The 27552-nt window shown below is 37.1% G+C and overlaps 4 protein-coding genes across 5 annotated transcripts; 2 read left to right on the top strand and 2 right to left on the bottom strand.

Annotated features, from left to right (window-relative positions):
• The first annotated feature begins 248 nt into the window (after positions 1-248).
• Positions 249-7749, top strand: si:dkey-105h11.2 (NXPE family member 3). Its single transcript, XM_051098480.1, is given in 9 exon segments — positions 249-421; positions 512-573; positions 3962-4318; positions 4401-4816; positions 4906-4976; positions 5257-5384; positions 5387-5462; positions 5873-6213; positions 6382-7749. Coding segments are annotated over 9 exon segments (1671 nt in total). The 5' UTR covers positions 249-399; the 3' UTR covers positions 6580-7749.
• Positions 7750-10808: 3059 nt separating this feature from the next.
• On the top strand, positions 10809-14368 carry LOC127155893 (uncharacterized). Its single transcript, XM_051098472.1, has 2 exons — positions 10809-11632; positions 12488-14368. Exons 1-2 carry the CDS (start codon positions 11543-11545, stop codon positions 14333-14335), a joined length of 1938 nt encoding a protein of 645 aa, XP_050954429.1. The 5' UTR covers positions 10809-11542; the 3' UTR covers positions 14336-14368.
• Positions 14369-15402: 1034 nt separating this feature from the next.
• Positions 15403-16441, bottom strand: LOC127155900 (uncharacterized). The gene is made up of 2 exons (XM_051098486.1): positions 15998-16441; positions 15403-15732 (listed from the first exon to the last, which is right to left on the bottom strand). Exons 1-2 carry the CDS (start codon positions 16439-16441, stop codon positions 15403-15405), a joined length of 774 nt encoding a protein of 257 aa, XP_050954443.1.
• A 5858-nt stretch (positions 16442-22299) lies between these two features.
• LOC127155896 (NXPE family member 3-like) lies at positions 22300-27345 on the bottom strand. Of its 2 annotated transcripts, XM_051098478.1 has the most exons (8): positions 26995-27345; positions 26848-26909; positions 25476-25835; positions 24854-25269; positions 24700-24770; positions 23589-23792; positions 23136-23476; positions 22300-22892 (listed from the first exon to the last, which is right to left on the bottom strand). In XM_051098478.1, exons 1-8 carry the CDS (start codon positions 27029-27031, stop codon positions 22695-22697), a joined length of 1689 nt encoding a protein of 562 aa, XP_050954435.1. In that variant the 5' UTR covers positions 27032-27345; the 3' UTR covers positions 22300-22694. The 2 variants fall into 2 exon arrangements, with proteins under 2 accessions (XP_050954435.1, XP_050954436.1); XM_051098479.1 differs by lacking the exon at positions 26848-26909 and having other exon boundaries at positions 22301-22892.
• Positions 27346-27552: the final 207 nt, after the last annotated feature.

Here is a 27552-nt window from a genome sequence, read left to right as displayed (position 1 = left end):
TGTGTGTGCGTGTGAATTTGCTAGACTTCAAATGTATTAGCCCCTGTAAATAACGTCAAAAATACAGTGGCTAGTTCTTTTGTTTATTTGTTAAAATGCCTCACCTTGAAGTAGACAGAAGTGCGTGGCTTAGGTAAGGGAGGAGTAAAATAATTGTGGTGAAGACAAACAGTTCTCACTTCCTGAAGTACAGAGTTGTTTAAACCAATGAGCATTAACCTGTGTCGTCAGCCAGTCATTTCTTTGTACCTTTAGCCAGTGTAGTCAGCAACTGGGGATGGGCTACCATATTCTTATTGTTAAAGCAGTGTAACCGGTTTTACAGGATGTTTGGTGGCAGGGTACTATTCTTTAAATACAAACTAACATGAAACAGACATAGTCGTGGTCATACCATCCATGATGGATTCAAATCCACCAGGTAATCAGTAGTTTTTTAGACATTATTATAAAAACATATTATGATTTAAAGATTTAGGGATTTGGCAATTGATTTGTTTCTGTGTTTCAGTTCACAGGTTAAGAAAATATGTACTGCTACTTGAATGTTTTGTTTGGATTACATTCTGTTTGGTAAGTTCATAAAATTTATATACACTTAAAAGCTAACTTTTTTAAATAAACATTTAATTTGTACCTGACAAAACAGGGTTGCTTTAGAATTGACATTTTTATTCAAATTCATCAAATTCAAAGACATTGAATCATGTCTAATCAAACAACATGCATCATTTGAATCTAAGTCAAAAATTTAGAACTGCTCTAAGTGTAGTTTTATAGTAATGCAGTCATTAGATTTTATCAAGAATAATGACGTTATTATCTGAATGTGTGACTATGTGTGTTTGTGTGTTTGTGTGGGTGTGTGGGTGTGTGTGTGTTGCCATCTCAGTCTGTGCTAATTATTATTTTATGACTATTTTTCTACCTCATTTTTTTGGGCATTTTTTCAGTTTTGTTTCTGACACAAGTGTTACTAGATACTATAGTTTAATTAGAACTCACATACCACTGAATTATATAGGCATTTGTTAAAAAATCTACAGAGGGTAACCTTTAAAAGGTTTGAATTTTACACAGACAATCTTTAAAAACAGGCTCAAACCTAATCAGTGTTATCCCTGTTACCCACGTCAAAGAACAGGTGGACAGTAACACGTTTGACGATTTCAAACAAAATAGTGCTAGCTAATAGTCAAGTTCACAAAAGCACATATTGTATACCTTGAAAGGATTTTTACTTGTAGATATTGATTATATTAAATGTAAGAAATAATTGTTTCAATTTATATTTATATTTTAAAAATGGTAACAGGACTGTTACCATTCATCCATTCTGTTACCCCCTCATTTTTTGATGAGGGTAACAGGGCTGACATGAAATCAGGGGACTCCAATGAAATTATTTGTATTTTACAGAAAAATGCACACTTATGCCAAAAACGCTGCCTAAAGGGCTCATCGGATGCCCATTTTCTGCAAGTTGATATGATTCTTTAGGGTCTTAATGAATAATAATTTAAACAGCATTTATGCTGTTAAGGGTAAGGTTTTTGGCCTGTCCCTCACTATCATTTTTCTTTTTCACCAAGAATTTTAATTTGCAAAATGAAGACAAAATGATATAAAAATCACATTAAGGGGTCATCAGATGCCTATTTTCCACAAGCTGATTTGATTCTTTAGAGTCTTAATGAAAAGTCTATAATATACTTTGGTTTAAAATTCTCAATGGTAGTTTAAAACAACACCCTTTTTACCTTACCAAAATCAGCTCTGCAAAAATCATCCCATTCTGGTCGAGACTGCTTTAAATGCAAATGAAGCTCTGCTTGCCCCTCCCCTTTCTTCTCTCTGTGGAGTGACGAGCATGTTTACTTTAGCCGCATTTAATCGTGTTTAGCCACTAAACTTGCAAACTAGCACATTGTTAGGAAAGATCCCAAAGATTCATAAAAAAAAACCCTTATACTCACTTCTGCTGTAAGTGAAGCTAGATCACGAATGATTTGCGCGAACATAGATGGATATATATATAGATCAGGAGGCGCATTCCCACAAACAAACGTAATTCACTGCATCTTCAGCGGCTCAGATGTCGGAAGGTAAATGACGACCACTATGTTCATTATTACATCCAGCAACACAACACCTCAATCGCTCAATCTGAGATATTCTTGTCTAACTTATATCACTGCTCCGGCATCGAAACAGTGGAGGTCGGACTGTTACAGCTGATCTGAGGTAAGATGCTGATGTCAAACAACTGTCATGGGAGCGGACTCTGTGGGTGTGACACTACAACAATAGGCATCTGAGAATGGCTCGATTTGAAAAAGGGAATATTATTTTTACAGATTAATTAAAAACCACTGCATGAATTTTTATCATTATAGGGTAGATTTGTACATACACTGCCAACACACATTAATGTTCAAACAACATGTAAAAGTGAACTTAGCATCCGATGACCCCTTCATCGGATGCAAAGTTCACTTTTTACATGTTGTTTGAACATAAATCTGTGTTGGCAGTGTGTGTACACAAACAGCCTAAAATAATAAAAAACCCACCCAGTGTTTTTTTTTTTTTTTTTTTTAAATCTGTTAAAAATAATTTCCCCTTTTCCAACTCAAGCCATTCTCAGCATCTTGTCTGTGTGACGTCACACTGACAGAGGCCGCTCCCACGATAAATTGATTGACACGGCCGTCTTACCTTAGGCCCACCTTGAATGAGCAGTAACAGTCCGATCGCCATTGTTTCGATGCCGGAAATGGGACATAGACAAGAATGGCTCCTAAGCAATTTATGTAATAATGGACATAGTAGTCGTCATTTACTCCTGACATCTGAGCCACTGAAGACGCAGTGAATGACTTTTGTTTGTGAAGGCAATGCACCTCCCAATCTACATAAATGCATCGATGTTCGCACAAATCGTTCGTGATCCAGCTTCACTTACAGCAGAAATGAGTATAAGGGTTTTTTAATAAATTTTTGCAACCCCCCTTTCCTAATAACGCACTAGTTAGCAAGTTTTGTGGCTAAACGCAGCTAAATACGGCTAGAGTAAGCAGGCTCGGCACTCCACAGAGAGAAGAGAGGAGCGGGGCGAGCAGAGCTCATTAGCATTTAAAGCAACATCCACAAGAATAGGTTGATTTTTTCAGAGCTGATTTTGGCAAGGTAAAAAGGCTGTTTTTTACACTACCGTTGAGAAATTTTAAGCAAAGCATGTTATAGACTTTTCATTAAGACCCTAAAGAATCATATCAACTTGTGGAAAATGGGCATCCGATGACCCCTTTAACATCATTTTGCATTTTGCCTTCATCATTTTGCCTTCATTTTGCAAATTAAAAGTCTTGCTGAAAAAGAAAATGATAGTGAGGGACAGGCCAAATACCCAACTTACCCTTACCAGCATAAATGCTGTTTACATTATTTAAAATAATATTTAACTGACTTTTTATGTAAAATTTATGAAAGCATAAATGGTATTATGTTTTTAAACTGCACATTTATTTGCTGTTATATTAAATCTGTTTGACTATTTCTTAGGAACGCAAAAGGCACTGATTTTGTGAAATGAGCTTTAGGATTTTGTCTCAGTTAGTCAACATTCACAACATATTTAATAACTTCTTTACAGAATTACTGCCCCAGTATCCTCTAGGTGATTAGGTTCAGAAGGGGGTGTCCAAACCTGTCCCTGGGGGTCCCTATCCTGTTTAGCTCCAACCTTAAATAAATACACCTGAACCAGCTTAAGGTCAATGGCAAGTGTGTTGTAGCTGGTAGGAACTAAACATAAGATGACAGCCCTTTAGGATCAGAACCAGACACCCCTGAACAAGAGCGATGGATAATAACTGACACCCTTTTTAAAGATTAATAAGGGTGAAATAACCTAAGATACTATATATATGGTATGATTTACATCATGATCCTCTTTCAGATTGTATGGCGACTGAATTGTTTACAAATAAGAATTCGTCCACTCCCCGACTCTATTCCAGTTCTTCGAAATAATAATACCTCATCAACAATATCAGTGTTTGACATGGGAATCAGTGATGAGGAGTGGGAAAGACTACAGAAGGCTCTCGAATGGCCTAAACCAGATCAAGAAATCCCTCACCTGAATCTAAGCACAAGTCCAGTTCACTCAACATTCTCCATTGTGGGACTGAAAAAGAGTTACGAAGTGGGAGAAAATATTTCTGTTATTATCACAGCCAGAGACCACAACAACAACCTGAAGACATATGGAGGAGATTTTTTTAAAGCAAAGCTTTTCAATTCAGAGCTAAAGGTATGACTGCATTTGGGTAATTTATAGTAATTTTTGCATTTTTTTTCTGCATTACACTTAAACATTTTCATTATTTTTGAAGGCGAATGTGTACGGGGAGGTTGTGGATCATCGTAATGGGACTTACTCGGTTACTCTTCTTCTGCCCTGGGAAGGTCAGGCACAAGTTTTTGTACGTCTTGAGCACTCCAGTGAGGTTGTGCAGATTCTTAAAAAATACAGGGATTCCTCATTCCCACGCAGCCACTATATTGGCCACTTCGAAGGGCTAGGTCCACATAAAAACAGAATCAGGGAAGCAGTACAATGTAATCTTAAGTGGGGTGCAGAAGGAAGCTGGAGGAGAGGCAACTGCTGCTGTGAATATAAGGATAAAAAAACAGGAATGGTGTGGCAGTGTGAGACACCGAAGAAACTTTCCTGTGACAATCTAGTTTATCACTCAAAAGGAAGTTTGGAGAACCCATTAAATGCTTTTGAGAAGCAGTTTTTTGCAAAGTAAGTATAGGAAATGTGTCAAAACAAATTACAGAAGAATTGCAGAACTGTAGAAAAAGTATAAAAAGGCATTTTTTCTCTCTCCACAGGGCGTTAACAAATGTTCCTATTACTGGAGATAAACAAATCATCAATGTCCTTCCCAACACTGCAGGCATTGGTATGTTCACATATGATCTATGTACATTTTTACAATTTAATTTACTATTTAGAAAGGAATAAATATAAGTAGAAAGGAAATAGTGGATATTTTTTTAGGAACAGAATGTCTTGATTTCTCTTATATTCGCGTTGATTCTGTTGGTAATTCTTTCCAAATAGGAAATGGTCAAAACATACACAGACAGAGATCATCTAAAATCAAATTTAGTCAAAAGAGAATGAACAGAATTCACATAATTGCTGCACAGTCTTTTCAGGTAATTGTTTCTTTGCTTTAGGCACAACGGTGAGATGCAGATCTAACTTGAAGACACCAGTTCCTGCTGGGTTCTATTTCAAAGATGTTTGGAAGTCTTTTGTATGCAACACTCAGCAATTCAGTGCTGCCAAAATGGGAAACTGTCTTAAAAAAAAAAGATTGTCTACATGATGGGAGACTCCACCACAAGGCAATGGTTTGAGTTTTTTGAAAAAAACGTGCCAGGCAAGTTATTCAGTGATATAAATGGCTTTGATTTTGGGGTGGGGGAGTTTTTTTCTGTCTTATAAAACATGTTATGTAAGACTTAACAGCATGAATGTATAACATAAATTAATAAGAAATTAACATAGAGATGCCCTGCAAAGTATTTGGACACTTAATCTAAAGATGTATGAATTTCTTGGTATTAGCTAGTTGAAACTGAGACATTCCTCAAAATATCATCTTCTGTGTTTCACAAAAGAAATAAGTTCATACGGGTTTGTGTGAGAGTAAGTGATGTGATGGACTCGCTTAAGTGCTCATACACTTCTTGGGGCTGCTGTATACAATAAGCAAAAACAACTTTTCAAAGCTGTTTAAGAAATTAATAAAGTGATGAGTCTAATATAGATTTTACTTATCTTTATTAGGCTTAAAGAGAATGAACCTTCACACTCCTCGTTTGGCTGGACCCCTGATGGCTGTGGAGTTAAGGAATAACATCATTATTCACTGGAGGCCGCATGGTGTTCCTTTGCGGTTTACTATAATGCCTATGACTGACCTGCATTATATCGCCAATGAAATTGATAAAATAGCTGGTGGTCCTCATGTGGTCGTTGTCTTCACTATCGTTGCCCACCTGGTGTTTCACCCAGTAACATTTTTTGTCCACAAAGTGGACAAAATCCGTCAGTCTGTTGTTGCGCTGCTGAGCCGTGCACCACAGACCACCGTCGTCATCAAGTCTGGAAACACTGCAGGACTGAAGGTACAAAGGATGAACTACTTTTAAGCAAACTATTTCTTTTAAGTAGAAGGAATAGATTTATTGTCCTTTCCTTTCTACATGGTAAGAGAGGTATAATGTGACAGACAAATAAAGTTACAAAAAAGTAATAAGTGCTGGACGATCTGACAGTATATTTTGTTGTTACAGGACGTTTTTCAAAGTGACTGGTATGCGCTGCAGCTGAACACAGTGATGCAGGAGATGTTCAGCAATATTAATGGAGTAATCTACTTCGATGTCTGGCAGATGACTTCCTGTCACTATTCAATTGAAAATGTTCACCCAGCACCTGTTGTCATTGCTAATGAAATCAACATGTTTCTCTCATATGTCTGTCCTGCCTAATACATTCAGACTCAACCACAGTAAAACAACATTTGTTGGTAACACTTTACTTGAAGGGGTGTGCATAAGACTGACATAACACCTTCATAATCGTGACATGACACATGTCATGAATATGAAGGAGGTTTTATGCATGTTTATAACAACTGTTATTAAGTGTCTTTCACTCAGTTATGTCATTTTTAATGCAAAGATGACATTGTTCGAGATGCCTTTGTTATGACAACTTGACGTAAACCAATACATCATAACCTGTCAGTGAATGGATGAATGGCGTGCCTACAAGAGACAGCTTACCCAATACAGATATAGTACAGTATTCTGTCTGCCATAAAAGACACTTTGTTGATCCAGGGACTGGTGCTCATACTCAGCATATTAAGCATGCATGGCAGAATTATAAGTTGGAAATAAGTGACCCTGGACCACAAAACTAGTCTTAAGTGGCACGGGTATATTTTTAACAATAGCCAACAATACATTGTATGGGTCAAAATTATCGATTTTTTCTTTTATGCCAAAAATCATTAGGATATTAAGTAAAGATCATGTTCCATAAAGATATTTTGTAAATTTCCTACCATAAATATATATCAAAAACTTATTTTTGATTAGTGATATGCATTGCTAAGAACAATTTTACAAATTTGGACAAATTTAAAGGCGATTTTCTCAATATTTAGATTTTTTTGCACACTCAGATTCCAGATTTTAAAATAGTTGTATCTAACAAACCATATATCAATGGAAAGCTTATTTATTCACATATCCAAGGTCACATATGGCGTCATAGAGGAAATCATTTTTCTCACAGTGATAGCACTACTGGTTAGGTGTACGCCATTATGGTGGCGTCTTGGGTAGACTTTTCCATGATGTAAAAAAGCATGTCAAGAAAATATAAATGTGTGGGATGCTGTACTTAACTCTTTTTGCAGTGATATGGACCAAACTCTGCATGACTTAACCCACCATTGTACTATTTTCATTTTAATGTTTGGGTGAATCGCTCTCCAAATGCAATAAAATACAATTTTATTTATTTATTATTATTATTATTATTATTATTATTATTATTATTATTATTATTATTATTACTATTGGATGATTGAATGTATTTCTGTAACACCAGTTAATCTTTTGTAATAATAGACATTTGAAATTGTCTATTATCTGACCTTCTGTTGGAGGAAACTTGAAATAAAATAAAAAATGAAATGAAAAATATTCATGATGCTGCTATAAAATAATTTGACAGAGTATTAGCACTTAATGACATTTTAATGACAAATTCAACTTGTACCACTGTAGTTCAGGTCAAGAAAAGTATTAATGACTCGGTTATAATTATTCGACAGAGTATTAGCACTTAATGACATTTTAAGGATAAATTCAATTTGTACCACTGAAAAAAAGTGGTAAGAAAAATATTCATGACACAATTATAATGGCCCCATGACTGTCAAAACCAACCAAATGACAGTTTAATGTAATGTTAACCCATAAAGCTAAGTAGTATATTAAGTTTGATAATGAATCTGCTATGTCATGTTTATGACAGATTTATGAAAGATTTCATTACTGCTGTGATAATTTATTGTGTTCAATTTAATAAACTCATGAAGTTCACTTTTTATTTCAGAAATCTGGGTTTAATGTACAGTACTTGTACTGTCTTCTTCTATAGCATCATGGGGTCTACTCTGATTGGCATGGTTTACTGCACTTGGCAGGAGAGGTCCTTTCATGTGAGTTGTGAGGACCGATTAAAGGTGGTGACCATATGGAGGTGCCAAACTCTAATTAAATAAGCAGTTCGTCTCTCACGCACTCTCAAACAGCAGTTATTCACTATACACTCATGTTCCAGCACATATATACTGTAAATTGCATATAAACAAATATTTTTTTCCAAGGAACTATGAGTCAGCTGATGGCCTTAAAAAGAAAAAGAGAAAAAGAGTGCACTGAAAAACAGTTGGTCTAGTTGATTTATGTGAAGATTGAGTGGAGCTGTATTCTAATGGATGATTCCCAGACTCAACAATCCTCCATCTGATGCAGTGGCTTTCAATGGTGATATGATACAAAGATAATGGTTGTATTCTGAAGCTGGGCAAACGAATACCTTAGGCTATAACGGTTGGTATGATGTGTTTTTGTATAGCTCAGACAAATATTTTTAGCGGTACACCTGTGTTTACAGTAGGAGGAGTGTGTTTACAGTAAATACAGTTTGTATACACATGTACCTTTAGTAAAAACATAAAGACTCATTTACATTTTGGCCACTGTGTTTCTCCATGGCTTATTAGTTGAGTTCTGGTGGCCTTTATGACCGTAGTGCTGCCACACAAACGCACACATTGTCAGTCCTTATTAGTACCTAGAACAAAAACCCGGGTCAGAGGAATGTTAACAAGCTTCAGATGCAGTCTTATTATGGTAACTTGCCATTGCTCCTGGTGCTAGGTCTGTCCAGTAATTCTCTTGAAACAGTTGGTCTTGTAGGTGTCTGATGTGTCAAAGCTGCCTTATGAAATATTATTAAATAGTTAGTTCTGGTCTTTGAATTTGATTTTACAGGTAACCTTTCCAAGCAGTCCAGCAGCACTGAGACTTTTCCCTGTTTGTGTCACTCAGCTTGTCCACATTGTATACTATCAGTCTGTGCAATAGTGGTAGGGATTTTTCAACTCATTCTGGAGTCATGATGGTAGGTGGTGACAAATGAGTCTCCGTGAGTGAATCATTGAATCATTCACTCATCTGATTTGTTCGAAACATGAATTCATTCATTGACTCAATTGGCCAAACCATTTTATCAAGAACACTGAAGCATTCCCATACAAAATCCCATTGTTTAGAAGAGACAATGTCATCACAAGTATTATTTCTGACATTTCATCTGTAGCCCTAATATCATTGCATGTCCTTAGCTTTGTATAATAATATATACAGCTACATTTGGCTTATTAGACAATATCAAAATGAAAATGAAGAGGTGGCACTACTAATCCGGTGCAAAGAAGATAAAAAAGCAGGGGAAAAAATAAGCAAGAAAAGGGTGAGTGATTAATTTTTAAAAGACATGAAATGGCGGTTGCTACACATGGTGTCCCATCAGTTTATTTCAGCATTTTGTGAGTGCTTTCAAGAGGCTGTGGCAATGTAACATCAGTGTCATCTTTATTATGGTATTGGACATTATTGTGGACACTTCAAAATATGTGAATAATTCTAGATACATTACTAGCCAAATTGTTTACATTTTTAGAAAGCACATTAGCTCATTTTTCATCGATCAGTTAAATATTTTACAACACTGCATGTTTGCTGTGAAAAAAATTACTAGCCAAATTGTTTACATTTTTAGAAAGAACATTAGCTCATTTTTCATTGATCAGTTAAATATTTTACAACACTGCATGTTTGCTGTGAAAAAATTCAGTCTTTTTTTTTTTTTTATCTGAACAAAAGCAGTAGACCTGCTGAATAAAAAAAGTTCTTTCTCTGACAGTTGGCAGTTATGCAACAGCAGAAATGGAACTCCATGGTTACCCTTGTACACACAGCAGCACTGTGCAAGCACAACTTTGGCTGCATGCGAAAGTTGAAAAATGCTGCCTTTGGAGGATGCATCTCAAGGTAGGAAGGCAACAAGACACTTCTGAATCCATTGTCAGCTTCACTTCTGTCTCCTGAGATGTCTTCATCTGATCTATTTTTGAAGGCGGCATAGATGTATCCTTCATTGCCTTTGATATACCACAATCCTGTGCATTCCATTTTGTGATGGTTGAGCTAAAAAAATAAAGATGGTGTCTGAAAGTTGCATTTGGTAATCAATTTGATGTGTGTAAATGTATGTTTTTGATCAACTTTTTGCACTTTGGATATTATTCCTAGTGGGAAATCAGTATTAGATTTAAAGTAGATCATTAAACCACTACGCAGCCTCTGAAGCCTGTCCGAAATCAGTTTCGTGAGGTGCCTTCATGTGCAAATGCTGCCTGCAAAGTCATTTCCTGATAAGGCAGCGAGGCAAAAAGTCAGCAGCCTAAGCTTTTAAATGCAGCCTTTGTGTTTCTGACACCTGCTTGTCAAGGAGAAAGAAGTCAAACAGTAATTATGTGTTTTCAATAGCCATTCAGATTTTTTTTATTCGCAGAATTACACCATTTTTTAATTCAAATATTAATTTATACATTTTTGCATTTTAATGTTACGACGGCGTTTTAGTGCCACCTTAAAAAAAAAAAAAAATTCTAAGATTACGAGATTAAACTCGTAATATTTCGAGAATAAACTCGAAACTACGAGAATAAAGTCGAAAGCTTACGAAAATAAAGTCGAAATGTTACGAGAATAAAGTCGAAATGTTACGAGAATAAAGTCGAAATCTTATGAGAATAAAGTCGAAATGCTACGAGAAAAAAGTCGAAATCTTATGAGAATAAAGTCGAAATGCTACGAGAAAAAAGTCGAAATATTTCGAGATTAAAATCGTAGTATTTTGAGAAATAAAGTCAAAATTACGAAAATAAAGTCGTGAATGTTTAAGATATGTTCTGTACAAGCACGTGTCGTCTGCGCCAGTGAGTTAGCTCTACGGAAGACCTTGCAAACATCAATCGTCAAAGGTAAGGTTTATTAAAATCTCTTTAGTATGCATACACATTTGTAAATGTAGTTTGATATAATTTGATAGATAGGGTATACGATGGTACGGCGGCGTTGCAGTTAAAAGCGTATTGCATTTTTAATGCTAGCAATCGCGTTTTTTAAACTATCTTTGAGGATAACTGATCATAAATATCATTAATCAGGGGATAAAACTGGCAGTGAGATTTAATAGTCAAGTTCGCGGAGCTGAATTAGTAAACCTTGGTACGAGCTCCATGTTTAGGAAGCAAAGTTATCCAATTTAAATTAACACTTCTGTGCACTACTTTGCAGCCCCATGATGGAGGAAAATAGTGATAATATTTTCAATTTCCTGAGAAATCGACGCATCCCTGAAGAAGAAATTACATTAATGAAGCAGCAAAAGGTATGATGTTTTGGTTAAATTGATAAGTCATTAGGAACGCTGAATATGGTCTAACTAATAAAACGTGGTTCAAATAAATTAAAATTACACATAACAAAAATAATTAGAATACAGTGTTTATTAAATTTTCTTAACCTTCTGTTAAAAGACGCGGCTGACCTTGTCATGTGGAACAATAACAGTACTTCTAAACTTTTAACTAAACTTCTCTGCCCTTTCACAACCTAATATCTCTTTAAACACGCACCTACTGCAGGGACGGGCAGCATCAGTCTTGGAGGGAACTTGCAGAGTTTACCTCCATCATCTCTAATTAAGGGGCAGTCACACTACACGTTTGATTTCAATACCTTACATTAAATATGCAAATCTGAGAGAGTGAAAAACATAGTTCACAAAAACTGTATAAAAACATGTGACCAGCAGAAGATACATCATGACATGACCTCATAGTCAAATTTAAAGTTTAAATCTAAACTGTACCACTGCAGGAAAGTGGTGTAGATTGTTTTTACATTTTGGATTTCAGTTTTTAAAAAGACACTGCAAAGCATGATGTCATTTCACAACTGTCATATCACAACCAGCGTAACAAGAAATTTTGAATGCTATTTTTTAGTATATATACATTTTGCCAGCACACTTAAAATTTTAGATGTGTTTGATTAGGGATGGAGCTAACACTGTATGACAGTGGCCCTCCAGAACCGGATTTGTCCTGACATATTAAATCTGAGTGACCAGATTCTACATTTGGTTCTCCTTTTTAGAAACATGGTCTTTTAGCTGTTATGAAATGGTATGATTGATATTCTTGTTCCAGAAGTTAACATGCGAGTCCCTCTCCTTTCACAGATTGACAGAGAAGTCATCCTACTTATGGACGATGCAGACCTGGCAAAGTACCTTCCCTCATATGGAGACAGGATTGCCCTGATACATTTTTGCAGGCGTCAGACCCCATCTGCAAAGCGAAAGCTGGGTCTTTTCGAGAAACTGAAAGAGAAAATGAAGCTTAGGAAGGAGGCAAATGGGGATGAACAGGAGCCACAAACATCAAACAAAAAAGCAAGCTGCAAAGCAAAATCATGCAAAAGAAACATTGAAATTGGGTGGATTCACAATGAAAATGGTGTAATAAAACAGGTTCGAGCAAGGCAAGGTGGGGGGACCAGAAAACTGCAGATAAACACTGAGGCAAGACATGATGATATACTAAAAGAAGGAAAGGCATTATTCTTTCAGAATGGAAACTCCACCAAAGGCCAAGAGTCTGATTTTGAATTCGAAGTTTGGGATTTCAAGCAAAATCCACTCCCCATTGATGTCTCGGTTGGAATGATTTATAACACTGTCAAACTCCCCATTTTACGTTTCTATATAGCAACTCGTCCAATACTGAGCTTGACTGAGGAGTCTAGTGATGAACCTGACCAGGCTGGTGACATATCGGATTCAGATTCAACAAAAGTTGATGACTGTTCTCAGAGTGAAAACTTGAGTGAGCTTGAGGAGACTGTTCCTGATGTTTTTTTCATTTCTGATGAAGACGTTAGCCTACATTCCTCAGAAGACCATCATGCAGGCATGCAATTCAATGTCAGCAGTGACCCAGAGATCACATTTGGTCCACAACAGCCTACTGAGGAAGATTTTCTCAGTGACACAGTGATCCATGACCCTTGTGACTCACCACAAAATGTTCCTAATGATTTACAGAACAGGAATTTGACCATACACTACTCACATAGCTTCAACGACATGATTGAGGCATTTTCTGACCATGAGATTGTCACCCAGTCCTTGACAGTAAAACGTATACTTCCCAACAACTCAGAGGAAGCAGGTAGTGGGCCAGGCGTCCTTCGTGATGTGTACAGTAACTTCTGGTCTGATTTCTATGAACACTGCACCATCGGAACATCTGTAAAAGTGCCTTTCCTCAGGCATGACTTCAGCAGTGACAAGTGGAAAGCTGTGGGGCGAGTCCTTCTTAAAGGGTTTAAAGACTGCAAATACATCCCCATCAAGATTGCTCAACCATTGTTTGAGGAAATACTGTTTGGGGTTGTATATACAGACCTGAAGGCAACATTCCTGAAGTTTGTCAGCTGCCAGGAGCGAGATGTTCTCAATCAAGCACTCAACGACTTTTCCTCTGTCGACATGGATGAGCTTTTGGACATCATGAACACTTATGAGTGCAGGAGGATGGTCACTGCTTCCTCTCTACCAGGAATAATTGACGAAATTGCTCACAAGGAACTCATTCAGAAACCAATGTTCGTTATTGACTGCTGGAGGGAGGTCACAAAAGACCTGATCTCTTTAAGCTGTGAAGAAATTCAACAGCTATACAAAGACTTGAAACCAACACCAAAAAAGGTGACTGGCCTGTTGAAGTTCCCATCAGAAATGTCAGAAAATCAAACAGAGGTTGCCAATCACTTGAAAAGGTACATCAGGGAAATTGACGAAGACAAACTCTGCAGATTTTTGAGATTCTGTACCGGTTCCGATTTGGTGGTTACAGAGGCCATTCAGGTAGAGTTCACCATCCAGACAGATTTCACTAGAAGGCCAATTGGACATACCTGTGGAATGGTCCTAGAACTCTCTGACTCCTATGATAATTTCCCACAGTTCCGTGCTGAATTTAACTGTGTTCTGGAAAGTAACATCTGGGTCATGGACATTGTGTAGCTGGATAATTTTCTAAACACACACATCACACACATACACACACCCACACACACACCTTCAATGCCTGTAAATACAGAATTCTGAATAAATAGGTTCATACTTGAAAACATAAGGTTGAATGTATTACACTGAAGCTTTGCATATGATAACTGGAAATACACTCTATGTGTTGTGCTTACATCTTAGGTTTACATATTGATTCAAAATTCTATACCCATTGAATTTCTGAACATAAAAAAGAAGGTATCAATTTTAAGGTAAAGAATAGGAACATTCTCTTTACATACAACTTATGTTGTGTTTTCATTAAGTTTAAATACTGACTTACATTTCAATACTCACTTAATGTAAGAAAACCAGGCTTATACTTGAAAATGTATCTTAAAAATGTATACTTGAAAAGTTATTTGATATTGAGAACTTCTGGAGATATTGCATATATCCTTAGTTTAAATGTTAAAATACATTTTTATGTTGTGTTTACTCACGGAATGTAGAATTCAGAAAAAAACTGGTTTATACTTGAAATGGTATACTTGACAAGTTATTTGAGATCAAGCTTTGGAGTGTCACAGCATGTAATGCAAAAAAACTGTTGGAGGTTTTACAGATATTCTTTGTGTACATACATTGTTTAGTTTCCATGTTTTGTTTACATATAGATTTATATGCTCATATGTTATAAAATGTTCAAGTACAGTTGAGGGTAAATAACACTTCAAAAGGCACATCAGAGGGTTCTTAGCAAGTTTTTGAAATGCTTCATGCAGTCACTGTGAGGGCTTCATATGCTTGTTGCTCATGTTTTCATGATGTTTTAAAAATGGATTAAACATTTTGCATGTATTATATTGATTATGGCTAGTTACTGGTGTGCTGTAATTTCTTGTTTGTGTAAGCATACACCATAATTGTTTTATTAACAATATTTATTATACTTACACAGCTCAAAAAACAATGTATTAGCATAACACTTATTGTAATACAGTCTAGTCTAATATACTGTAGGTCTGAGTTCAAATGTAACTATGCTTTCATTAATATGCAAACATCTAAAGTTTTTCTTTCTAGATATTCTCTAGTATCTCATTTCTTAACAGAGTGTACAGTTCAGCTGCAAGGTATGGGTCCACAGGAGCAGTTAATCCTTTTTCTTCCATAAGAAGTACACAGAGCTCAAATACAGTCTTGTCACAGGGGTATTGCCCCTTTGGGGAGCACTCCTCTTTGCAAGATGCTACTTCTTCAGGACAAACAGATTTGAGCTTGTCTTCTGTTGCACCATGAATTTCTGGCAAAGCGAACATCAGAACTGGGCGAACTGCGGGCAATCCCTGGCCTGGTCGTGGTCTTATTTGGTGGGTGTTCCATGTTCTCACAACTTCATCTAGCTCATTCTGCATGGCAAATCAAGACATTCATTGTTAAAGCTGATGTACAATGAGCTTGTGAATGAGCATATTAACCCCCCACCCCCCCAAAAAAAAAAAACAAAAAAACACATTTTGTTCATGAATTTTAACACTATATATTCAATTTTAACTTTTACCATTTTGTCTACATAACTCCTAGCATAAACAACACTTCACATAATAGTTAAATCCAGTGGTTTATCTATTTATTTAAAGTTCAATTCACGTTAAAGTTAAAGTTGTTACGTACCTGGACAAGGTTCAAGAAGCAGAACTGCATAAGATTTTTGTCCAAGAAATCACCAGAGAAATGCCCATCGCCTTTGAGGGTCTGAAAGATGTCCATCCAAAGTTGTCCACTTTGTTTACGCAGGATGCCCCACCATGCTTCTATGCGTTGATTTGCCGTGCTGCATCCATACATAAAACTTTTCTCTCCTGCATAACTGTCCGTGTGGTTTCTGCGCAGGAAAATTTGCATGTCTTTGACGTGTCCATTTTCCGTTCCTGGGTCGGCGCGCAGTCGCTCGGGACAACCCCCCATGCGGGTTACAGTGGAAATGTAGTAGTCGGCAATAACTTTGGGGTCACTGTTTGTATTGTACGCTTCCATCCACAACACAAACCGACTGAAGCCGTCAATGCAACCATTAATTGCAATGCCGTACGGCTTGAGTTTATCATATGAATCCATATGCCACAATGCGTTGGGACCCCGGCTGAAGTACTGGCGACGTCGGAGACAGTGTGTTCAACTCCTTCAGGGTCGATTGCTTTGATCATCATCCTCATAGTCTCTTGAGAAACAACATATCCTCTTCGAATAGCACGCAGATGTAACCATCGATATCCCTGGAGTCGACCACTGGTCGCCATTTCAGATTGCACAAAAGAGGCAATTTCCTCAATGTCTGTCTGATTTTTTCTTCTGAATAAATTAAGTTTCCTACATAACCGCTGCAGTGTCCTTTTACTAATTATAAGTCCGTGCTGATGCGCCAAAAGACAAAGAATTTCCTTATTGCTAAATCCTAACCTAAAGTAGGACTTAACCAGATCCTCCACATCCATAGTTTCTCGCAATTCTGTGATTTTTCTCGAAATATTTCGACTTTTTTCTGGTAACATTTCGACTTTATTCTCGTAACATTTCGACTTTATTCTCGTAACATTTCGACTTTATTCTCGTAACATTTCGACTTTTTTTCTCGTAACATTTCGACTTTATTCTCGTAACATTTCGACTTTATTCTCATAAGATTTCGACTTTTTTCTCGTAACATTTCGACTTTATTCTCGTAACATTTCGACTTTATTCTCGTAGTTTCGAGTTTATTCTCGTAGTTTCGAGTTTATTCTCGATATATTACGAGTTTATTCTCGAAATATTACGAGTTTAATCTCGTTATTTTAGATTTTTTTTTTTTTAAGGTGGCACTAAAACGCTGTCGTATAATGTAGACTAAACCATGTCAGCCAAAAAAAGAAAACATTATTCTCTATTTCTCTGGGTTACGGACATAACCAAGGTTGCCCTCGGGCAGGGGTGTCCAAACTCGGTCCTGGAGGGCCAGTGTACTGCAGAGTTTAGCTCCAACCTTAATTAAACCCACCTGAACCAGCTAATCAGGGTCTTACTAGGCATGTTAAAAACTTCCAGGCAGGTGTGTTGAGGCAAGTTGGAGCTAAACTCTGCAGTTTACTAGCCCTTCAGGACTGAGTTTGGACACTTCTGTCCAAGGGGAATGAGGCACTGTGTCAGAAACGCTTTGGGAACACATTGTATCCTGAAGCATGTATAAAATCAGTCCGGCCTCGGGTGCAAAAAAAAAAAAGGGGCATGGTAAGCAGCTATGGCCACCGTGTATACCCTTAAGGTGGAGGGTGTCAACCCTGCGGAGAACCATCCCTGCAATACCTTCAGAATATTCCTCTCTCAGGGGCCAAACACATAATTCCAGAAGATTCCATCCCCTGACCGAGCCACTCTCCCAGGGAGAGTCATCAAAAAGGGGCACTAGGTCTGAGAGCCAATCTTGAGTCAGCCAGAACGGGGGTAATAAAAACAGACTGACCCTGTCCGGGCGGACTCTCTCTATAATTCCTGGGAGCAGAACAAAAAGGGGGAAAAGGTGTACAGACGCAGCCTCAGCTGTGTACCATGTACCCACTGCGTACCATGTACTATGGCATCCAGTCCAAGAGAAGCTAGATGTGAGAGGGAGAACCAGAGTAGATAGTGTGAAATTTCAAGATGCACACAGATCTACTGCCTGCTCCACCACATCAGGGTGGAGCCTCCATTCTCTGGGCCTTGGCCCCTACCACGGTATGATGTCTGCTCATGATCACTTCCCAGCCCATGAGGGGTGCATCCATCATAAGAGTACGCAATAACAAGAAGCTCCCAACACAGGGTTTTCAGACACAAACCGAGACTTCTTTCACATGACTAAGGCACAAAGGCATTGCCGTGAAATGGGTTGCCGCTTGAGGCACCATGGTCCTGAGCCACCACTGCAAAGGTCTCATGTACAGCAGACCAAAAGTTATCTCTTGAGACTGGCCTCTGGTATATTTGGAGTAGTCAGTTCAGCACCCTGAAGCGGATGACCAGCAGGGATCAAACAAACTGAAAATATGAAAAAATATTTAGTGCAAGCTGGCAAACATCAGCAAAATGTTAACTGTTGGAAAAATGGCGGCTCTTTAGTTGTAACTACAGTCAGATAGACGTCAGCAGCCAACGTCAATCATGCCATTATGCATTGTGTAACAAAATGACAGCTGTTTTCCAGAATTACATTGGTTTTGAAAGCATTCCTAAAAAAAAATGCACAAGTGCAAAATAAACAGCAGTTTACTCCGGTTTTGCTGTCATCATCACTGACAGTCACAGCAAACAGCCTGTTATCACAGGGGAATGAACATCACTGCTTACAAAATATGAAAATCAGGAGATTTATATAAAATGTTTTTTGGAAGTTTCCTAAGACTCAAACTGGGCTGGCACAAATGAAAACAACTGTTTTTTGAAAAGTGTAGGAAGGTACACTCTTAAAAATAAAGATGCTTCATGATGCCATAGAAGAAACTTTTTTGTCTTACTGGTTCCATTAAGAACCATTAACATCTAAAGAATCTTTCTGTTTCACAAAAGGTTCTTTGTGGTGAAAGAAGTTCTTCAGATTATTAAAAAGGTAAGAAAGAAATGGTTCTTTAAAGAACATTTGACTGAATGTTTTTTGTGGAACCAAAAATGGTTCTTCTATGGCATCGCTGTGAAGAACCTTTCGAAGCACCTTTATTTTTAAGAGTGTAGGCCCTTGATTAAGAAGAGTTTATCATATCTCTGTTAGTCTTGTTTGAAATTGCTGTCTAATAAAACAATATGCGATATTGCAATTATACAAGAGTACAGTGAGGAAGTATGTAAAAAAGTAAGGAAAAATTAAGAACTGCCTACAAGACCCTATTGTGTATGAAAGTGCTTTTTTATGTCCAAATATCTTTTTACTAATTTTAAAATATAAAAAAACAGCGTAGGCAGTTTCTGAGAAGTTAATGGAGTAACAATAAGGCAGCATGATTGCATGATATTGCTTTTACAGACCAATAAACAAGAATTTTATATTAACTTACTTTTAATTTGCCAGATACTTTGCTGATTTTTGCTCTGTAAACGAGTATGGTTCCAAACAAAGTCACAACTAAACAACTCCACCACAGAAAACTACTAATTTTGTGTTTTGTTTGTGAATGATTCAGTGTTCTTAATCAACTGGGTCAGCCAACCAGTTCAATTAAAGAATAAATGCTTTTGAATAAATCGGATTAGTGAACAATTTAATGATTCACTCATTTGTTGCCACCTACTGGTTTAACTGCAGAGTAAGTTGCAAAATCCACACCAGTATAGTACAGATTGATAGTCTAGAATGTGCAAACAAAAGCTGAGTGATACAAACAGAGAACAGTCCCAGTGCTATTGGGTTGTTATATCAGCACACTTGGAAAAGTTACCTGACCAATCAGATTCAGGTACCAGAACTATTTTACAATATTTTGTAATGCATCTTTGACACATTGGACACCTGCAAGTCCAACAGTTTCAGGCTACTTGGTGTCATGGCAAAAATTGTGTAGTACCTAGGGGCACTTTTCTCGAGACGCCATATACGTACCAGTAAGTACATATCACTGCAGTTTCCAAAAGAAATGCACACTAGAGGCAGTAAAACACAACACGCAGTATGGAGATGTACTTGAGAGGTGAAAAGCTCAACATGTGTTTTATATCAGTTTTGCATTTGTCAACATTATCAGGTAGGTCTAGGGTTGGGTTTAGTGTAGGGCATATTTCCAACACAATAGAGCATTAACTTGTAGCGACAGTCCCTGGATATTTGAACTCTGAACCGCCATAATACGTACCTAAAGCAACATAATAAAAACAGCAATATGTACCTATGTCATTGTAATAAAAACATGCAAGGGTTATTGAACCTGTGTTTTACACATTTCTCTTTGAAACTGCCATGAAACATGCCGTAAGGTACGTAAAAATGGTGTTGCAGAAAAGTACCCAGAGATACGTATTTTTATGAGACTGGGTTGGTTTCAGGAGAAACCCAGGACAGACCCAGCAGCAGGAGCAATGGCAAGTTACCACAAGCCTGACTGCATCCAAAGCTTGTTAACATTCCTCTGACCGGGTTTTGTTCTAGGCACTAATGAGGATTGACGTTGTGTGTGTTTGTGTGGCAGCACTACGGTCATAAAGGGCACCAGAACTCAACTAATAGGTCATAGAGGGACACAGTGGCCAATATTTAAATTAGTCTTCATGTTCCTAGAAGTGTTCGTCAGCCAGTTTAACAGTCGGCATTCTGAAGGGTATTACTGGCATTACTGAAGTAGCATTGCCAAATGGACTGTGAGCACACTGTGCAATTGCATTTTTTTTAATTATTATTTCTTCCTGGTGTGCTGTGGCCAGTCTACTGCTAAATATATTACACCAACCTTCATAGCTTTGGATAATAGTTATGCCCAGCTTCACAATACTGCCATTATCTAGATATCATATCATTGTTTAAAGTCACTGCATCAGATGGAAGACTGCTGAGCTGAGGAATCTTCCATTAGGATACATCTCCACTCAATCTTCAAATAAATCAGTAGTTAGAGCGACTGTTTTTTCAATCCACTCCATCTCAGAATTTGAACTTACACTTGGTTTCCATAGTTGTCCCAGCCCAGTCTTCAGTTTAACTGATCACACAGAACCCTAAAAAAAAGGGTTAGGAACTGCCATGACAGCTGTCCTAAAACTGATTTCTACAATCTATCTTCCATGTCCACAGTACCTTCTTGAATTCTTGCTACTTGAGTTTGCTCCTCAACATCGTCCTCTGAAATTTGAAGAGGTTCTTTAGACCAGTGGTTCTCAATGCTGGCCTGGGGGCCCCTGCTCTGCACATTTTGCATGTCTCCCTTATTTAACACACCTGGTTGAGATCATCAGTTCATGGATTTCTCTCCTAATGAGCTGATGATACATACGGTGGCCAAGAGAGCTCAACGCGCTGCAACTTAAGAAAACACATGCAAATAGAAAAAACGACAACAAATTAAGAAAACATCTTCATCAGTTTGACAACACAGGCGCTGCAAATCCTCACAATGCAAACACAAACACAGAAACGCGCTGCAAACACACGAACGCGCTGCAAATAGCACGGACCACAGTGGAAATGTTTCAGGGGGACCTCAAAAAGTGACGAACCCAGCTGGGACCTGATTATTTGTTCAGTGGCTTTGGGTCAGAGTAGAGGTGTTGTCGGTGAACTAAAAGGTGAGTTTTTGGTTTATTTTAATATCCTGATACAGTTTTTATGAGAGTAACTCTAGCTAGCATAGCATTAAAATAATGTTTCACAGTTAAGTGTGTAATTCGTCAGATTAGTCTAATAATATCCAAAAGACCAAGGAATCGTATGATCAGGATGTTAAAATAAACAATAAACTCAACTTTTAGTCACCGACAACACCTCTGCTCTGACCAAAAGCCACTGAACAAATAATTGTGAGAATTTGCAGTGCGTTTCCAAATTGTGTTGTGGGAATTTGCAGTGCGTTTCCGTATTTGTGTTTGCATTGTGAGGATTTGCAGCGTCTGTGTTGTCAAACTGATGAAGATGTTTTCATAATTTGTTGTTTTTTTTTCTGTTTGCATGTGTTTTCTTAAGTTGCAGCGCGTTGAGCTCTCTCAGCCACCATATGATGATCTCAATCAGGTATGTTAAATAAGAGAGACATGCAATAGCGCAGAGCAAGGGTCCCCCAGGACCAGAATTGAGAACCACTGCTTTAGACATCACTGTCAACTATAGTAACTTGCCATATAACTTGCTTGTTTAAACAGTACTTTTATATAATTATTTTTAATTGATGTAACAAGTGCTGTTGCTTCTGCATTATAGACACAGTTTTGAAAAAAAACGGGGTACTTTATTTCAAAACTCAAAACAGTGGCAGCATTGAATGAATGCTCTAAATCTAGATTTCTAAAATGAATGTTTGTTCAGCTTTGTGAAGTACAGTACAAATCAATGCCACAATTGTCATCTATAACTTTTTAAACTCAAAATATTCTTTTATTATTGCCATCAGCTGATTCCCAACGTTTCTTGGAAAGAGTATTTGTATATGCAATTTGTAGTAAAGTGTATGACTGCTGGAACTCGACTATATAGTAAAGAACAGCTTTTTGAGATGTTTTTATTGCACAGCTTATTGCAACATGCAAAACAATTATAACATGACCACTTCACAAATTGGTATGTTCACATAACAATTTATGTTTATACTTCTCTAATGTAACACATTTTAAAGACTTCTGGGCTCCAGTCATAATATTGTCTCACTGTAAGTAGGCAGGTCTATTAGGCAGGACAGACATATGAGAGCAACATGCTGACCTCATTAGCAATGATAACAGGTCCTGGGTGAATATCTTCAGTTAGATAGTGACAGGAAGTCATCTGCCAGACATCTAAGTAGATTACTCCATCAATATCTCTGAACATCTCCCGCATCACTGTGTTCAGCTGCAATGCATACCAATCACTTTGAAAAATATTCTGCAATGAAACAGATCAATAAGTAAAGATACTGTCAGACTTGGAATAAGAAAAAAAAAAACGTTAATGTAAACAAAGTACATTTACTATATTGTTTGTATTTACTACTACTGTGCCTGTTGCCCAAAAGAGAATCATTTATCCACTCATCCTTATATTTAAATATGTAAGATAGTACATACATACTATAAGTATATAAGATGTATAAGCTTATTTGCATGCAATTAAAGTGACCAAGTGTACCTTTAGTCCTGCAGTGTTTCCAGACTTGATGACGACAGTGGTCTTTGGTGCACGCCTCAGCAGCGCAACAACAGACTGACGGATTTTGGCCACCTCATGCACATAAAAAGTTAACGGGTGAAAAACCCGGTGTGCAAAGATTGTAAAGACAACAACTACATGAGGGCCACCAGCTATATTATCAATATCATTGCCGATATAATGCAGGTCAGTAATGAGCATTTTATAAAACCGCAAAGGAACACCATGTGGCCTCCAGTGAATAATGATATTATTTTTCAACTCCACAGTCATCAGTGGTCCACCCAAATGAGGAGTGTGGAGATTCATTCGTTTTATGCCTAAAAAAAGAGAAGTTTGGAACAACATTAAGATGAATAGTGATGCTATCAGTTCTTAAACAACATGGCAATTAGTCAACAACATAGTCATTTGTGTCATTGAGAAACTTGCCTGGCACTTTTCTTTCTAAATACTCAAACCACTGCCTTGTGGTGGAGTCTCCCATCATGTAAACAATCTTGTTTTTAAGACAATTCCCCATTTGTACAGAATTAAACTGCTGGGTGTTGCACACAAATGACTTCCAAACATTGTTCAGATAGAACCCTGCAGGAACAGGTGTTGTCAAGCCAGATCTGCACCTTTCTGTTGTGCCTAATGCAAAGAAACATTTGAAATGATTATGCTAATTCCGATCATTTTCTTGTAACTACATTTGATTTTAGATGATTTCTGTCTATGTATGTTTTGAACATTTCCTGTTTGGAATGAATTAAAGGGGTCATCGGATGCTAAGTTCACTTTTACATGTTGTTTGAACATTAATGTGTGTTGGCAGTGTGTGTACAAATCTGCCCTATAATGATAAAAATCCATGCAGTGGTTTTTAATTAATGCGTAAAAATAATATTCCCTATTACAAAACGAGCCATTCTCAGATGCCTGTCGTTGTGCTGTCACACCGATTGAGGTGTTGTGTTGCTGGATGTAATAATGAATGTAGTGGTCGTCATTTACTCCCGACATCTGAGCCGCTGAAGATGCAGTAGATTACGTTTGTTTGTGAAGGGAATGCACCTCCCGATCAACATCCATCTATGTTCGCACAAATCATTCGTGATCCAGCTTCACTTACAGCAGAAGTGAGTATAAGGTTTTTTTTTTTTCCTAATAATGTGCTAGTTAGCAAGTTTAGTGGCTAAAGTAAACAGACTCATCTTTCTACTGATAGAAGAGAAGGGCGGGGCGAGCTGAGCTCATTTGCATTTAAAGCAGCCTTGACCAGAATGAGATCATTTTTGCAGAGCTGATTTTGGTAAGGTAAAAAGGGTGTTGTTTTACACAACCATTGAGAATTTTTAACCAAAGTATATTATAGACTTTCATTAAGACCCTGAAGAATCATATTAACTTGTGGAAAATGTGCATCCGATGACCCCTTTAACGACAGAATTAAAGTGAACTGTATTGAAGAAATCAAGCACAATTCTTGTTGTACGTTTACTTAATGAAAAACATCAAATAGTAAAGGTCAAAATGTACCGATCATATGTGAACATACCAATGCCTGCAGTGTTGGGAAAGACATTAATGATTTGTTTGTCACCAGTAATAGGAACATTTGTTAATGTCCTGTGGAGAGAAGAAGAAGAAGAAAAACATTTTCTACACTTTTTTAAAGTTCTAGAATTTGTTTTAAATCATTTCATACTTACTTTGCAAAAAACTGCATTTCAAAAGCATTTAATGGGTTTTCCAAAACACCGCTTGAGTGATGAACCAGATTGTTACAAGAAAGTTTCTTCGGTGTCTCACACTGCCACTTTGTCCCTGTTTTTATGTCCTTATATTCGCAGCAGCAGGCGCCTTTTATCCAGCTTCCTTCTGCACCCCACTTAAGGTTACATTGTACTACTTCCTTGATCCTGGTTTTATTGGGTCCTGATCCTTCAAAGTGGCCATAATAGTGACTGCGTGGGAAGGAAGACTCCCTGTATTTTTTAAGAATCTGAACAACCTCACTGGAGTGCTCAAGACGTACAAAAACTTGTGCCTGACCTCTCCAGGGCAGAAGAAGAGTAACTGAGTAAGTCCCATTGTGATGATCCACAACCTCCCCATACATACTCGCCTTCAAGAAAAAAAAAAAAAAAACTTTCTTGTTTAAAAAATGTACAGCTTATTAACCTAAACATAATATGCAATATTTTGTAATATATGAATCATTAATATATTAGGATGATTTATGTTTATTTATAATTTTATTGACACATAATTAATATATTAATACTGAGATAATATAGATTTTCCCCATGCAAAAATGATACTCAAACACACTTTTAGCTTCGAATTGAACAGCTTTGCTTTAAAAAAATCTCCTCCATATGTCTTCAGGTTGTTGTTGTGGTCTCTGGCTGTGATAATAACCGAGATGTTTTCTCCCACTTTGTAACTCTTTTTGAGTCCCACAATAGAGAATGTTGAGTGGACTGGACTTGTGCTCAGATTCAGTGGAGTGATTTCTTGATCTGGACCAGGCCAGTTAAGAGCCTTCTGAAGTCTTTCCCACTCCTTATCACTGATTCCCATGTCATACACTGATATGGTTGATAAATTATTATTGTTGTTTTGTAAAACTGGTTTAGGGCTGGGGGGATGAAATCTTCTCATTTGGAAACAATTCAATCGCCATAAAGCCTGAAAGATGATATAAGATGAGATATAAATCACACCACATTGCTATATATACACTTGATTTCAATTTTAACTGTGGTGTATTATTCAGGATTACGTTTATATATTTCAATATTTGCATTTAGCAATATCACATGAGTAGCCTTCACACTTGTGTCATTGAATATATAAAAAAAAATAAGATAAATAAGAAACAACCACGGAGTCACGTCACAGTGACGTGGCGTTGATGCTGTTTCAAGTTAGACAAAATTTCTAACCGGTATGGACTGCTTCAGGTCAGTCGCCGATCAGTCTGCACAGCACGCATAAAGTCGGACACACCTATTGATTTCTACTGTTTATTATATACAGATAGCTACCAATCTAAATTAAGTCTAACCCACACACTTGCCCTAACAGAAAACTTTCTGAAAATTTTGTCAGGTTTTGCTCACTTCTGGGTACAAAATGTGTCCCCAAATTTGTGTAAGTATACACACAACAGGGGGAAATAAGGCACAACAAGAACAACACACACACACACACACATATCAAAAAGTACAAGGCAGAGCAATAAGTTGTTGATAAACTATAAGTCTAAGGGAAAGAACTTGACAAAAATCTAAAATAAATTACTGATTTACAGCAAGATTACAACGGGATAAATCTAGGCACAAATAAATATAGACCCAGTCTAAATAATAAATCAAAGAAAAAGTGACTGGGATGGGGGGAAAAATACTAAATGTAAATGTTAAAAATACAAAGTAAATGTTAAAAGATGATTGTTGTCATTGCAATAATTATAATAATATATAATAATAATATTTTATTTATTTATTTATTTAAATGTACTTGCTCAAATTGAGCAAATAAATAATAAATAAATACACTTATTTGATTTCATTTAACGTTTATTTATTTCAATTTTGATTCTTAATGATATACAACCCTGTCTTGTTAGGAAGAAATAAAACAATTATTTAATAATGAATGCTAGCTTTTTAAGTGAATATACATTTTACAAACTTACCAAGCATAATGCAATCCAAACAAAACATTCAAGTAGCAATACATATTTTCTGAACCTGTGAACTGATAGTATAATAAAAGTATCAATCGCCAAATCCTTCAAAACATTAAAAAACATAATATGACAATGTAATAAACTAGAGATTACCTTGTGGATTTGGTTCCTTCGTGGTTGGTATGACCATGGCTAAAATTGTTGTTCTCCTAGAACAGGAGTGGCAAACACTGGTCCTGAAGAGCCGCAGTTGTGCAGAGTGCAGCTCTGACCCTAATAAAAACTCACCTGCCTGTAGCTTCCTAGTAAACCTTCAGAATTTGATTAGCTTGTTCAGGTGTGTTTGATTAGGGTTGAAACAAAACTCTGCAGGACTGCAGCTCTCCAGAATATTCGCCACCCCTGTCCTAGGAAATTTTCAGTTTTTTAGATAATAATTTTAATAATAATTTTTAAATAATTTTAAAATAGCATGTGGTCACACAACCATGAGAATAAGGCAGCCCCAGGTTCTCTCACCTGCAATTACAAAAATGACGATGGACGATGACGGTTATTGGTTTAATCAACTGATAATGTGTTCTCTTACAGTGTTTATTTTTTAACTGTAATATCATTGTCACGGTTCCTCGTAGTTATCATGGACTTTGAGTTTGTTTTCAACACGCACCAATTGTGTGGATAGCAAGTGATGTTGCAGGTGTCTGATAG

The sequence above is a fragment of the Labeo rohita genome, chromosome 24 (genome assembly GCF_022985175.1).
Source record: "Labeo rohita strain BAU-BD-2019 chromosome 24, IGBB_LRoh.1.0, whole genome shotgun sequence".
Lineage (NCBI taxonomy): Eukaryota > Metazoa > Chordata > Actinopteri > Cypriniformes > Cyprinidae > Labeo > Labeo rohita.
The sequence above is the reverse complement of the archived record's forward strand: the minus strand, read 5'-3'. Positions and strand labels throughout refer to the sequence as shown.